This window comes from Hemicordylus capensis, chromosome 5, assembly GCF_027244095.1.
Source record: "Hemicordylus capensis ecotype Gifberg chromosome 5, rHemCap1.1.pri, whole genome shotgun sequence".
Taxonomy (NCBI): domain Eukaryota; kingdom Metazoa; phylum Chordata; class Lepidosauria; order Squamata; family Cordylidae; genus Hemicordylus; species Hemicordylus capensis.
The window spans coordinates 105,533,777-105,546,812 of record NC_069661.1 but is presented as its reverse complement, the minus strand read 5'-3'; the positions used below and the strand labels follow the sequence as shown (position 1 = coordinate 105,546,812).

The window sequence follows — 13,036 nt, the reverse complement described above, 5'->3', positions numbered from 1 at the left end:
ATGTAGTGCCTAGTGACCACACTATTTATTGCCAAGTTATTCATTCTCCTTCTCGCTCCCCTCATACAGCTGTGACCAGAAAATGTTTCCCTTCCTCTGCCTTTTGCTGCATATACACCATTTCACATAATTTTTCTCATTTTTAAAGCTCTAAAATAAAAGTTGTAGAGGACAGTCTGAGCATTAGCAAGGGAAAAAACACAAAGAGACTGAAATACCTTCTTTTAATTTTCTCTCAGTGAACAGCTTTGGAGCGCTGAAGGAAACTTTGTATAAATAGTCACAGAGGAATGTGGATGAGCAAGAATCTTGACAGAAAACACTGTCTGAATGAACATCATAGTTAGGAAAATCTGTAAAGGCATTGAAAAACATCATAGAAGTAGCCATTTTAGCCCATTTCCTTGCCCACTGTACATACCTTATTAAATTGACAAATCTAATGTGGTGCACAACCTGGTATTTTGGAGCCACTTCACACATTTAAATGTACACCTAGAAAACGTAAGTTGTGAATGCTGCAAACGTGTATTTAACAGGTATATTTGGCAGGAAGCAATGGTTGATTAAAGCTCTATGTTATGTGCACTCTTGTTGGCAAATTCAAGTTTGCCTCTGTGTAACTGTACTTAGTAGCCCTTATCAAAATAATTCTGACATTCTTTTGTTATTCTGTAGTTTACGTAGAATGATAATGGCTTTTGTTGATATTTTCGTTTCTTGTTTAATTTCATTTCTAACACTTTACTCTGTCTCTTTCCAACAAAGAAAAGGCATAGCTAAAAAACCCCCAGCTATTATCAAAATGCACAATTTACATATGCAATATTGAATATAAATATTAATGGGGGGAAATTTAAAGATAATATAGAATAGAGCACAAACTAAGTACAATTACACAGAATAAGAATGAGGAGCCTGGTAGTTGAAACCATCGCTTAATGCAATGGGGGCCAATATTCCGCGCTTAAGCTACTTCTGTACAGCCAAACACAGTTCTACAGAGAATTGTTAGATTTACAGATTTAATATTTTAACAGCAGGTTTCTACCCTTATGGTCATAAAAGCAGGTTTGAAAACGTAATGGCAGAGATTTCTGATCGGACCCAAGTGCTAAACAAGGCCCTGCACAGACAAAATGCTTAACCACTGTTTGTTTTGCTTAACCATAGTTAAGTTCCACCTAGTGTTAACAATGGATTGCAAATCAGAATGTGAAACACTGGTTTCAACAGAGCCTTCAAACCATGGTCTGCATTTACCAAGTTGCTGTTTCCCACCCTGATTCCAAGATCCTCATTCAACAAGAGATCTGTCATTGGTGGTGGTTATTGTCTTAGGTCTAAGAAAGCAGCAATATGAATGAAGAGTCTGCTCATCATGGTTCATCATTATTCATCCTCATCATCATTTTGAATATCCAGGAGTACAACTCCTTCCATCCAGTGCATCTATTTATCTGTGTCTCTCTCATACAGACCCACATAATGTAGCAAAGCTGTGAGGGTTCAAAACTCAGGAAAGTCAAGAGGAATTTTCTGCAGTTAGCTAGGGAGAGTAATGATTTTTAACTAGCTTACAAAAGAAAATCATAGCATCCAATTTATATCAAAGAGTCTTTGGAACATGCTTTGACTTCATGCCAGCATATTATCTCCATTTTGTCATTTGTTTTCATCAGCATTAATATAAACACACATTATGCTGATCTGACGTGCAGTTATACCATAAATTGCAAATATTGGCACAATTCTGTACCTGCAAACTTATTGTGGTGGAGAAATTCCATCTGCAGCCTTTGTCCTGCTTTCTTGGCTAACAAGTATGGAGTGCTGTATACAGGATCTCCAGTAGCGCACAACACCTCTGCTCCACTGAACAACAACATCATTGTTTCCAACACGTCCTGCGTAACTACTGCAGCACACAGAGCCTGATCATAAAGATGAGAAGCATGAGAACACCAAACAGGAAGTGATTAATGTCTCCAATTTAGTGGACCATCTTATCTGTCTCTTCACACTCTGGATGGTAGATTGGGTTGAGATTCATACAGCAAAGTCAGAGAGGACCACATTTCAGAGACAACAGCCATCGTACGGTTATTAAATCACAATGTACTAGAATTATAGGTGAATTGGTAGGTCTGAACCAAGACACTTCGATGAAAGCAGCATACACTATATAGAAAGTATTCCACAAATGTTCTACCCTTGTTCAGACAATGAATGGCGTACACTAAAGGGAAGGGGGGAAGGGGAATGCAAAGCAGCAGCATGGCAACAGGCCTCATTACCAACCTCAGCACATTCAGCTAATTCTTACAAACCCTATCCATGTACAATTTGTGCATAGGGTCACTCTGCACATACAATCAGGTCCCCTGTTTTGTTTTTGTTTTTTGTACAAATTGTACAAGTGTACTCTGCAAAGAGATTCAGCTGAATGTACAATCAGAGGCAAGGCCTGCCACAACTATTCTGCTTCTGACAGAAAGAAAAACAGACAGGCACGGAGTATACTCATTTGTCATCTGAACAGGGCTTCCATCTTCCACAGATGCAGGAAAATATAGATATTTTGGTATGAAAGGGACATGGTGATTGTTATATGGCTATAATCAGGTTCATCCAGAAATGCAGGCTTACAGATCTCTTTAGGATTACATAAAGACTGTTTTTGTAGCAAAGTTAGATGGGCTCTGACTTCTGATGGCAGCTTATGATAACAGCCTTTACAACATTAATAAAGTGTTGCACACAGAATGGGCATGGCAGCTTTATTATATGGCACTGCAATATTGGTGTAGCACAGATGCATCTGCAAAGCCACTCTGGCTTGAATGAACACATAGCTGATCCTTGCCTTCACAGAATAAGCAATATAAAGCCAAAGCCCCGTTTCCTTATTAAGTCACAAAGCACTTGGAAGCAACTGAAATACCAGCATATTTCTCCAATACTTAATATACCATGGCCCGGTGGAATGTTAGTGTTAGGGTACTATTGGAGCTGTTGCACAATTTGAAAGACAATCCAATGGTGTTACGTTGGCAGTAGTGTTATGACTGAAAACTGCTTTGAGACAGTTGTGCAGTGCTATTTCCACTGGAGCTTTTCCAGTTTTAAGTTATTACACAGAGGCCTTGTTACATAACACCATCAGGCTGTTTTTCATATTGCACAGCAGGTCCAGCAAGATCCTAACACCAACATTCCACTAGGCCAGTAACTTCCCCCAGAATGAGTTTAGATTAGTATTATGTTCCTCCTCCTGCTCCTACTATTACTACAATAAGTTCTTTATTTTTATTACATAGAAAAATGAACAATACATAATTAATTAGGATGGCCCCCTGTCCCCAAAGGGCTCACAATCTAAAAGGAAACATAAGGCAAATGCCAGCAACAGCCACTGGAGGGATGCTCTGCTGAGGTTGGATAGGGCCAGTTGCTCTCCCTCTGCTAAATTTAAGAGAATCGCCGCTTTAAAAAGGTGCCTCTTTGCTCTGTTAGCAGGGGCAATGCTCCTAACGATGCTCCTACAAACATGAATCCAAAGAGCCAAATCAATGTTTTCCATATACTCCTGGGATTTTTTTTACTCTCCCCTTCAGTCTTTAAATAGCAGGCTTTCATGCCATATCACAAACTGACTTTAAAACTTTTAATTATGTATACAACTACAAAAGAGTAACTTAACTATTAAATGAGATCATTGAATTTTAAATATGTAATGCCCAGAAATAGTTTACCAATAACATTACATTAAATATGTAATGCCCAGAAATAGTTTACCACAACATTATACCTTTTGAGAAGTCTGCATTGGGTGCTAAGATCAGCCCTGAACAAGGCCATGGAACTGATCATCTGATTTTGGAGCTCGGACTGAGTTTTAGAGAGACTTTAGGCAAGGAGCAGGTATATGGGTCATATAAACCTTCACAGGCATCAGCAGAACGTGGTTAGGCAGGAGGGCAACTGAGAATCCTAGGTTCTGGCTGATGGGGACAACGGGGACTCTGGCTGTGACGCTGATTTTTATTTTTTTTAATTAAAAAGAAAACAAAAACTTTCCTGTGGTATTCCTTCTCCTGAATGTTGCCTAGGCCTTCGTGAGCTTTACTAAGTTCAGTTTGGCTGCCTTGGTGATTGTTTTGTTATCAATATATTTTTCCTCATACTTTGGCAGAAGGATCAGTGTAGATGTGAAACAAAACATCTTGATGTGAAAAGAAAATGCACAGATGTGAAAGAAAACACATTTGCACAGCATATTAAGGGTAATGTTGCTCGCATTCGCCATGAGAGGGACACTATGGTTAATGCAGGATCATCGGGAGAGGTGCCCAGAGTACACAGAGTACATCGTCATGTTTTGCTGGAGGAGTTCCAATTATTGGTACCCGAGGATATGGACAAGATATTTAGTCGAGTTTGGCCAACCATGTGCATGCTTGACCCTTGCCCTTCATGGCTTCAGGGAAGGAATTTTTAGTTGGGTCCAGCAGGTTCTAAACGCCTCGTTGAGAGAGGGAGTAGTCCCAGCTCCATTGAAGCAAGCTATTATTCGACCACTCCTAAAGAAATCCAGTCTAGACCCAGAGGATGTTAAAAACTATAAGCCTGTGGCCAATATTCCTTTCCTGGGCAAGGTGCTTGAGCATGTTGTGGCCAGCTCCAGACACTCTTAGAGGAAACAGACTATCTAGAACCATTTCAATCAGGCTTCATTCAGGCTTGACTTTGGAACGGAAACTGATTTGGTTGCCCTGTGGGATGACCTATGTGGAGAGAAGGTGATGTGGAGAGCACCTTTCGCAGTTTGGGCTGATACGCCAACTGCAACCTTACCTGGACAGAGATAGCCTGGACACAGTTACTCATGCACAATTCTGGTCGCCACATCTAAAAAAGGACATTGTAGAACTGGGAAAGGTGCAGAAAAGGGCAACCAAGATGAGCAAGGGCCTAGAGCACCTTTCTTATGAGGCAAGGCTACAACACCTGGGACTATTTTGTTTAGGGGGAAAACAACTGCAGGGAGACATGATAGATGTCTATAAAATCATGCATGGTGTGGAGAAAGTGCACAGAGAGAAATTCTTCTCCCTCTCACATAACACTAGAACCAGGAGTCATCCCATGAAATTGATCGCCAAGAAATTTAGGACCAGCAAACAGAGGTACTTTTTCACACAACACATAATCAACTTGTGGAATTCTCTGCCACAAGATGTGGTGATAGAAAAAACCGGGATGGCTTTAAGAGGGGTTTGGATAACTTCATGGAGGAGAGGTCTATCATTGGCTACTAGTTGGAGGGCTACAGGCCACCTCCAGCTAAGGCAGGATGCCTCTGAGTATCAGTTGCAGGAGAGTAACAGCAGGAGAGAGGCCATGCCATGCCTGTAGGCTTCCAGTGGCATCTGGTGGGCCACTGTGTGAAACAGGATGCTGGACTAGATGGGCCTTGGGCCTGATCCAGCAGGGCTATTCTATCTTCTTATGTGGAGCCGCCCTTGAAAACAGTCCAGAATCTGCAGCTGGTACAAAATAGGGCTGCAAGATTATTAACTTGGACTGGACATTTTGAGCATATTATGCCAGTGCTTTGTCAGCTGCACTGGCTTCCAGTGCATTTCCAGGCCCAATTCAAAGTGCTGTTTTTAACTTTTAAAGCCCTAAATGGCTTAGGACCTAGTTATCTGAAACAGCGCCTTGCCCCATATGTCCCAACCTGGACCTTAAAATCTTCTACAGAGGCCATCCTCTGAGTGCCCCTACCAAATGAGGTAAGGAAGGTGGCTACTAGGGAGAGGGCCTTTTCGGTGGTTGCACCCCAGTTATGGAATTAATTATGGAATAAACCCAGATGAGGTTCACCTGGCTTAATCAAGTTGTTCTTTTAGATGCCAGGTAAAGATCTTTTTGTTCACCCAGGCCTTTTAAATTCTTCAGATTTGATCTGATTTCTAATTAATTTTAAAATGAGTTTTTAAGCTGCTTTCTATTGTATTTTGTATTTTCTTTTCACCTTTTTTGTCTGTTATGATTTAATGTGTTATATGTTTTTATTGTATGTTTTAATCCTCTGTTGTGAGACTCCCAGAGAACAATTTATGGGGTGGCTAACAAGTTTATTATTATTAAAATGGGGTGAAATGGACTGATAACTGGGCTAGAGGGAGGGCTCTTCTGTCAGATACAGGGCAGGATCCTCACAGAAGTGGTGCAGCTCATAATGCAACTACTGCTTTTGGTAGTGAGGATACCACAAGCAGAGATTACAGCCAGTTACAATGGGAATTCTAATCAATATTAATCCTTTCCCATGTGGGAAAAAGGGGATTTGTGGATTAGCTCAAGTGTCAACCTAAGTTGTGCTAGGGGGCATGTTGACTGTCTATCCATGTCAGCCCACTTTGGCATCTTGTTAGTCTGAGTCACCTACTCTACTCTGTACCGGTAACAATTACATCTATATTATAATGCTTTTTAAATATGGATATAGTTGCAGTCTGATTAGTCCCATTATTTGCTGTCCAGCTCCATATCTTGCATACTCAATATTCTATACTTTTAGTTCACATTTGGGATGTGCACAAATTAAGATTTGTGCACTGGTTGCATGCCTGCTATCCACCACGGCATGCCCCCCAAGAACCCACACTTGGCACCAGCGCACACGCATGACATCCATGCATGTGCAGGCACTATTTACATGGTCAGCATGGTGTTGCTGACCACACAAATGATGCCCATGCATGGATGCCATGTGCGTGCCAGCACCAAGCATGGGTTCTTGGGGACAGCATCATTGCAGCAGGAAGCTGCATGCGGTGGCAGTGAGCAGGTAAGGTCCTTCTCTCCTCTTTTTATAATATGCTGCTCACCACTCTCTCCAGCACCGAAACGGTTTGACACTGAACCAGTGGACAGACCTTAGTTCATGCACATCCCTACTTCACATATATACATAATGTGGATGTATCTATTTACAGATGATAATAAGTAACAAATAATAACACCCACACTCCAATATTTCTGTATGCTTTACCTTATTTAACTCTTCTTTGGTTTTGTAAAGCAGAGTGGATTTTCTGAATCTTCCCTCTTTGTACTTTTGTATTATGAAAGTTAGTCTCCTGTCTGTGGGGGCATCCATGGGCAATTCCTCATCTGGCTGAAGATTTCCTTCCCAAAAACTGTTTGCCTTCTTATTACCTATCACAATAAAAAGCTGCAGAAAGAACACCACATGATTTTAAAAAATTGATTAAAAAGGTCTTCTAAGCATGAAAGTTGATTATATAAGTTTGAATTAAAACTGACATGGGGAAAGTTAGGAGATATGTAGCATTAAAACTCTCTCATACATGACAGGCAGTGAAAGATAATTCTGGCTGGCAACAATTTCCATAACTGGCTGGAAACGGCATGTACACATGCACACCAAATTCTGCATCAAGGCAAATCAAATTCTGAATAAGAAAACAAAGTCTGCCACCTGCATATATTATGTACATTTGACTACAAACAAAACTAGTTACTCACGGAACCACTGTTAACAATTTCTCATATTTGCGAGTGTCTAACTGACACCCGATTTCATTATGCACAGATACAAAAGGATTAAAACCCACATATGCATGGTTCATAGAGGGCCAAAAGTGAAACAGAAGTCACTTCCAGCTACCATTTTGTCTGTAGGAGCCATTTTGTGGCTCATTTCTTTAAAAAGAAAATTCTGTGATTTGTTGTGGTTTGGGGGGGCATTTCACGGTTTGGGGGGCATTGCTGGGCACAAGGAGACCCCGGGGAGCACAGTACAGTAATGCCTTTCCGTCTTTTCACCTTTTTTGCCCTCCCCCTCCCATCCAGGAACCTAACCCCATTTTCCATAGGCACAATGCCTCATTCCTCACAGTTTCATTACTTGCGGTAGTAGGCAAGGAATGGAACCCCCGCAAGTAATGAGGTACACTGTACCTGTAATTCCTCTAACTTCTGCCTGACTTATTTTGCTTTTGCTAACTACATTAAGCATGAACCCTCTAACCATCTTATTCAGGTACCTTATGAAATCTTATTCAGGAATTCCTGTGGCTTCAACAAACTACCCACACACCCTCAGGCATATCTCCACAGTCACAGAGGCTGAAATAAAAAGGCTACTTTTTAAAATGAGACCTCTCAGAAGCCTGCGTTCTGAGCCACTGTCCAATAAGACATTTTGTGGAACTGCAGCATGCACACCACCCTACCAACATTGCAAAAGAGTAACTAAGGAGGAGAATGAGAAAATATGTAGTAAGCACAAATGAATAAAGACACATCTGTACAAAATTAATTATCTATCCCCAAATTCCCTACAAATGCTGATGTGTCATCAACTCGCCACATTCCAGAAATGGGAAAATGTGGAAACAGAAAGGAAAATGGTGTGACAACATGGCAAGTTATGAAACACTTTCAGAATCTAACTACCTCATTGTAACAGACAGAACTCTGAAATGATCAACTGATTCAGGTAAACTAAAGGCCAAATGAGGTATTACTTTAAATGTGTGGATGAATTCTGTGCTTGGGATTCTATTCCCACCCTGAAAAGCAGCTGTGGGTACCCTTGATACAAATCAAAGCTGTGGCATGTGGAAAGGGGGTTAATCCTTTCCTCTTGTATGGAAAGAGCAGCTTCAGGTGATGGGAGAAGAGCTTGGGAAGAATGGATTAAACCTCCACCCCTCCAGTCCTCACTGAGCTTCTCTGTGGCTGCTTATGAGCATTGGGGCGGGACGGTGGGTGGGTGGGAGACAGGAGTCAGTCAGTTCCCATTCAGTTCAATGGTGCATAATCCCAAGGAGCAGAGAAAGAGCTACCTGCCACGGCCTCCCCTGCCACCGCCTTTGGCCCCTGCCACCCAACCTTGAGATGTCAGCAGAAGAAGAATTCATCAGGGTGCCTGGTGTGTGAAAAATTAGCTGGGAAATGGCAGTGGGTACACACACAATTTCCCAGGTGGCTTTTTACACAAGAGGTATGCTGTTGAGTTCCTTTGCTGCTGGAACCATAAGAGTTGGAGGCAGTGGCAGAGGAGGTGCAAGTAGCAGCAGTGGAAGCAAAGGACAAGGAGATGGAAATGAAGCTTAGTGGGCACTGCTGGGTGCCGCGGGGGTGGGGAGGGAGGTGGTGGCAGCAGTAGTGGCTGTTCTGTGGTGGCAATGGTGGCCACTGCTACTACCATCCAAAAATTAAAAGTAAAATAAAAGTCTGCAGGTGGGGCATAATCACTATTTTAAACACAGGCCCCCACTGATCTTGTTACACCATTGCCAGGGAGGGGAGGTATGATTGCTTACTTTGCCCCCACCCCCACCCCCTGAAAAAAGTCCTGCAGATGCCCATGCTTTTGGTTAAAACAGAAGGTATGGGAAACTCCAAGCACGGGATCTACCTGTTTGCCTGTAAGAAAAAGTAGCAGAAAATGTTTTGTTCAGTAGTGTGTGATGATTCCAGGACTATAAACAGGGTGAAAGGTTTTACTTGAATAGCAATGTGAACCCTTCATTGAAATAGCCAACTTCCTCAGGTATGTCACTTATTGTAATGAAGTGTCACATAGAATATTCACTGCTCTCACTGACATGGTTGACACCCTCCTGCCATCCTTGTCCTAGCATGTTCTCTCCTACCTCAATGAGTTCATTGCTCCAAATGCTGGCATCCATTTTGAGGCTTCGGACTTTCGAATCTCTGGGTCCTAATGATCTGTGTTGCCCTGGATCAAAATATCAAAATACAGCACTTGTTAGGATTGAAACAAAGGACAGAAATTTGGAAGACAGATAGCAACATTAATAGAGACTAGGAGTACATAAATGTGTAAGAAACAAAAGGGTTTTAATAAGCCTTCTGTAAGACACAGAAGCTCACATTAGGACTATGTTCTTGTCAACTGATTTGGTGCACAGACAAATGGAATGGCAGTAGGGAAACTCAGTCAGTCATAGAACTCATTCAGTTGTCACAAAAGAACATAAGAACAGCCCTGCTGGATCAGACCCAAGGCCCATCTAGTCCAGCATCCTGTTTCACACAGTGGCCCACCAGATGCTGCTGAAGTCTACAGACAGGAGTTGAGGGCATGCCCTCTCTCCTGCTATTACTCCCCTGCAACTGGTACTCAGAGGCATCCTGCCTCTGTGGCTGGAGGTGGCCTATAGCCCTCCGACTAGTAGCCATTGACAGACCTCTCCTCCATGAAGTTATCCAAACCCCTCTTAAAGCCATCCAAACTAGTAGCCAACACCACATCTTGTGGTAGAAAATTCCACAAGTTGATCATGCGTTGTGTGGAAAAGTACTTCCGTTTGTTGGACCTAAATTTATTGGCATTCAATATCATGGGATGACCCCTGGTCTAGTGTTGTGTGTGTGAGTGAGAAATTTCTCTCTATGCACTTTCTCCACACCAGGCATGATTTTATAGACCTCTATAATGTCTCCCTGCAGTCGTCTTTTTTCTAAACTAAATAGCCCCAGGTGTTGCAGCCTTGCCTCATAAGGAAGGTGCTCTAGGCTCCTTGATCATCTTGGTTGCCCTTTTCTGCACCTTTCCCAGTTCTACAATGTCCTTTTTTGGATGTGGTGACCAGGATTGTACACATTACTCCAGGTGTGGCCGCACCATAGTTTTGCATAAGGGCATTATAATATTATCAGTTTTATTTTCAATCCCCTTCCTAATGATCCGTCACATGGAACTAGCCTTTTTCACAGCTGCTGCACATTGAGTCGACACTTTCAACGAGCTTTCAGCACAACCCAAAGATCCCTCTCCTGGTCAGTCACCGACAGCTCAGATCCCATCAGCATATACTTGAAGTTGAGCAGTTTTGTCCCAATGTGCATCACTTTACACTTGCCAACACTGAACCGCATTTGCCATTTTGTCACCTACTCACCCAGTTTGGAGAGATCCTTTTGGAGCTCCGCACAATCTGTTTTGGATTTCACTACCCAGAAGAGTTTGGTATCATCTGCAAATTTGGCCACCTCACTGCTTACCCCTACTTCTAGATAATTTATGAATAAATTGAAAACACCGGTCCAAGCTCCTTTTAATTTGGAACCTAAACATGGAATCTAAATGAAAAGCCTGGTTCTGCATGACATCCCCAAGCCTTGGAAGTGTGTGCTCCTTTCTCCCAGGCTGCACAAGAATCTACTTCTGATGTACGTTAAAATAAACTGATATTGGTTGTTATATCCAAATCAACTGATCCCATTTTATTCTAACCTATTTACTTGAAATTAGGGGTGTGCGGTTTGTGGTGGTTCAGTCTAAATTTGGGCCATTCTGCAAGCTGGTTTGTTTGAACCGACAAACCTGCTCAAACCATTTCAAAGTGGTTCATGATCGAACCGCTCAAACCAGTCCTGTCTACAGCGGACCAGTTTGATAGCAGACCAGTTCTGCACATCCCAACTTAAAATATACTGAGATATGAAGCCAGGATTTCAAGTAGAATCCACATTTGCAGTAATTCAGTTAAAACAAATACACTGTGATTAAGACATGCCAAGCTTTTCTAATGCAGATAAAATGTTCTATGGAGTCCTCAAAGAGTATTAATTACCTGCACATTTCTTACAAATGACAACACAGAGATTGATAGATGCCCAGTCAGGATCAGGAGCTTTACAATCAGCACAGGTCCTGTTTGATTCATTGAACCAGATCTTCTCCGGCACTTCATAGTCCGAGAGAGTTTCTGCTATAGATTGTTGCAATGCTTCGATCCACTCCTGCTTCTCTTTTTCTGACTCTGCTGTAAAGCTGAAACCCATTGACATACTTTTGTTTTAATTCCAAAGCAAATTAGGTCTAGTTTTCCTTGAAGTAGCAGATTAGAATTGTTTGCTGCATGAATATAACTGCCTGAAGATGAAGAATGCAAATTGAGGACCCCGCATTAGGATGGGTTGGGGATGCAATGGAGATTCAAACAAAACAAAACCTGTCCTGTTTTCTTGCCCAGTCCATTTAATTGTCACCCAATTACGCTCTCCAAATACATCCATCCTTTCCAGTCTCTGCTACTGATAATCAGAACCTAAATGCTACAGATAGCATAAATGAAGTCTCCCCTAATTTGCTGGGTAGCTCATACTACTATCTATGCATAGTCTATCCAGTTCTCCCCAACAAAGCTATGTCCTGTTGTGGAAAACATACACACACACACACACACACACACACACACACACACACACACTTACTTTCGTAATGGGACAAATCACAATTTCCCTAACATGACAAAAGGGCAGACAGGCACTTTTCACTGGGAAACAGAGTGGGGCAGGGTGGAACCCCCATGCCATTGTCCCAGTCCAGACTGTTGGACCCTGCAGCTGCTATATGCAAAAATTTAGAGAGAGACTGGAAGTGCAATCACACTTCCATCTCTGTGGTCTCATCTAGACTGGTCCTAATCACTGTGGATGGTAATGTGTTGCAGCAATTTGTATGGCAGATCAAGCTCCAATTACTACCCAAATCAATAAAATATCAAGCCTTTTTTAACTTGTCAAAGATGTGTAACACTATAAGCCAATCACAATACATGCACACAGGTCTCCAGTTATGGTTTCCTGCCAGGCCTGTAGTCAGCCTAAACGTGAGAGTGGGTAGCAACAAAAGTAGGAGGGCAGCTTATCTGGCCTCCATCTGTCCTGTGTGCAAGCAACATACCATTATTAAAAAATTATTTGTTTGAAAAAAATGGGGGGGGCCTGCACTAGCCCCACCCCCAGCTTCAGATCTGTCTCCTGCCCAACACAAGGCATCTACAGGCGAAACTCGGAAAATTAGAATATCGTGCAAAAGTCCATTAATTTCAGTAATGCAAATTAAAAGGTGAAACTGATATATGAGACAGACACATTACATGCAAAGTGAGATAAGTCAAGCCTTCATTGTTATAATTGTGATGATCATGGCATACAGCTCATGAAAACCCCAAATCCA

At 42.0% G+C, this 13,036-nt stretch overlaps 1 protein-coding gene across 1 annotated transcript in view; it reads right to left on the bottom strand.

Moving 5' to 3' along the window:
- Nucleotides 1-13,036, bottom strand: part of ARAP2 (ArfGAP with RhoGAP domain, ankyrin repeat and PH domain 2) — a 154,311-nt gene that overhangs the window by 80,963 nt on the left and 60,312 nt on the right. The window contains exons 11-15 of the mRNA XM_053255178.1: nt 11,646-11,845; nt 9,699-9,784; nt 7,064-7,246; nt 1,760-1,934; nt 219-353 (exon numbers count right to left, since the gene is read on the bottom strand). Coding sequence (XP_053111153.1) covers nt 219-353; nt 1,760-1,934; nt 7,064-7,246; nt 9,699-9,784; nt 11,646-11,845 — 779 coding nt within the window. The remainder of the gene's footprint in view (nt 1-218; nt 354-1,759; nt 1,935-7,063; nt 7,247-9,698; nt 9,785-11,645; nt 11,846-13,036) is intronic.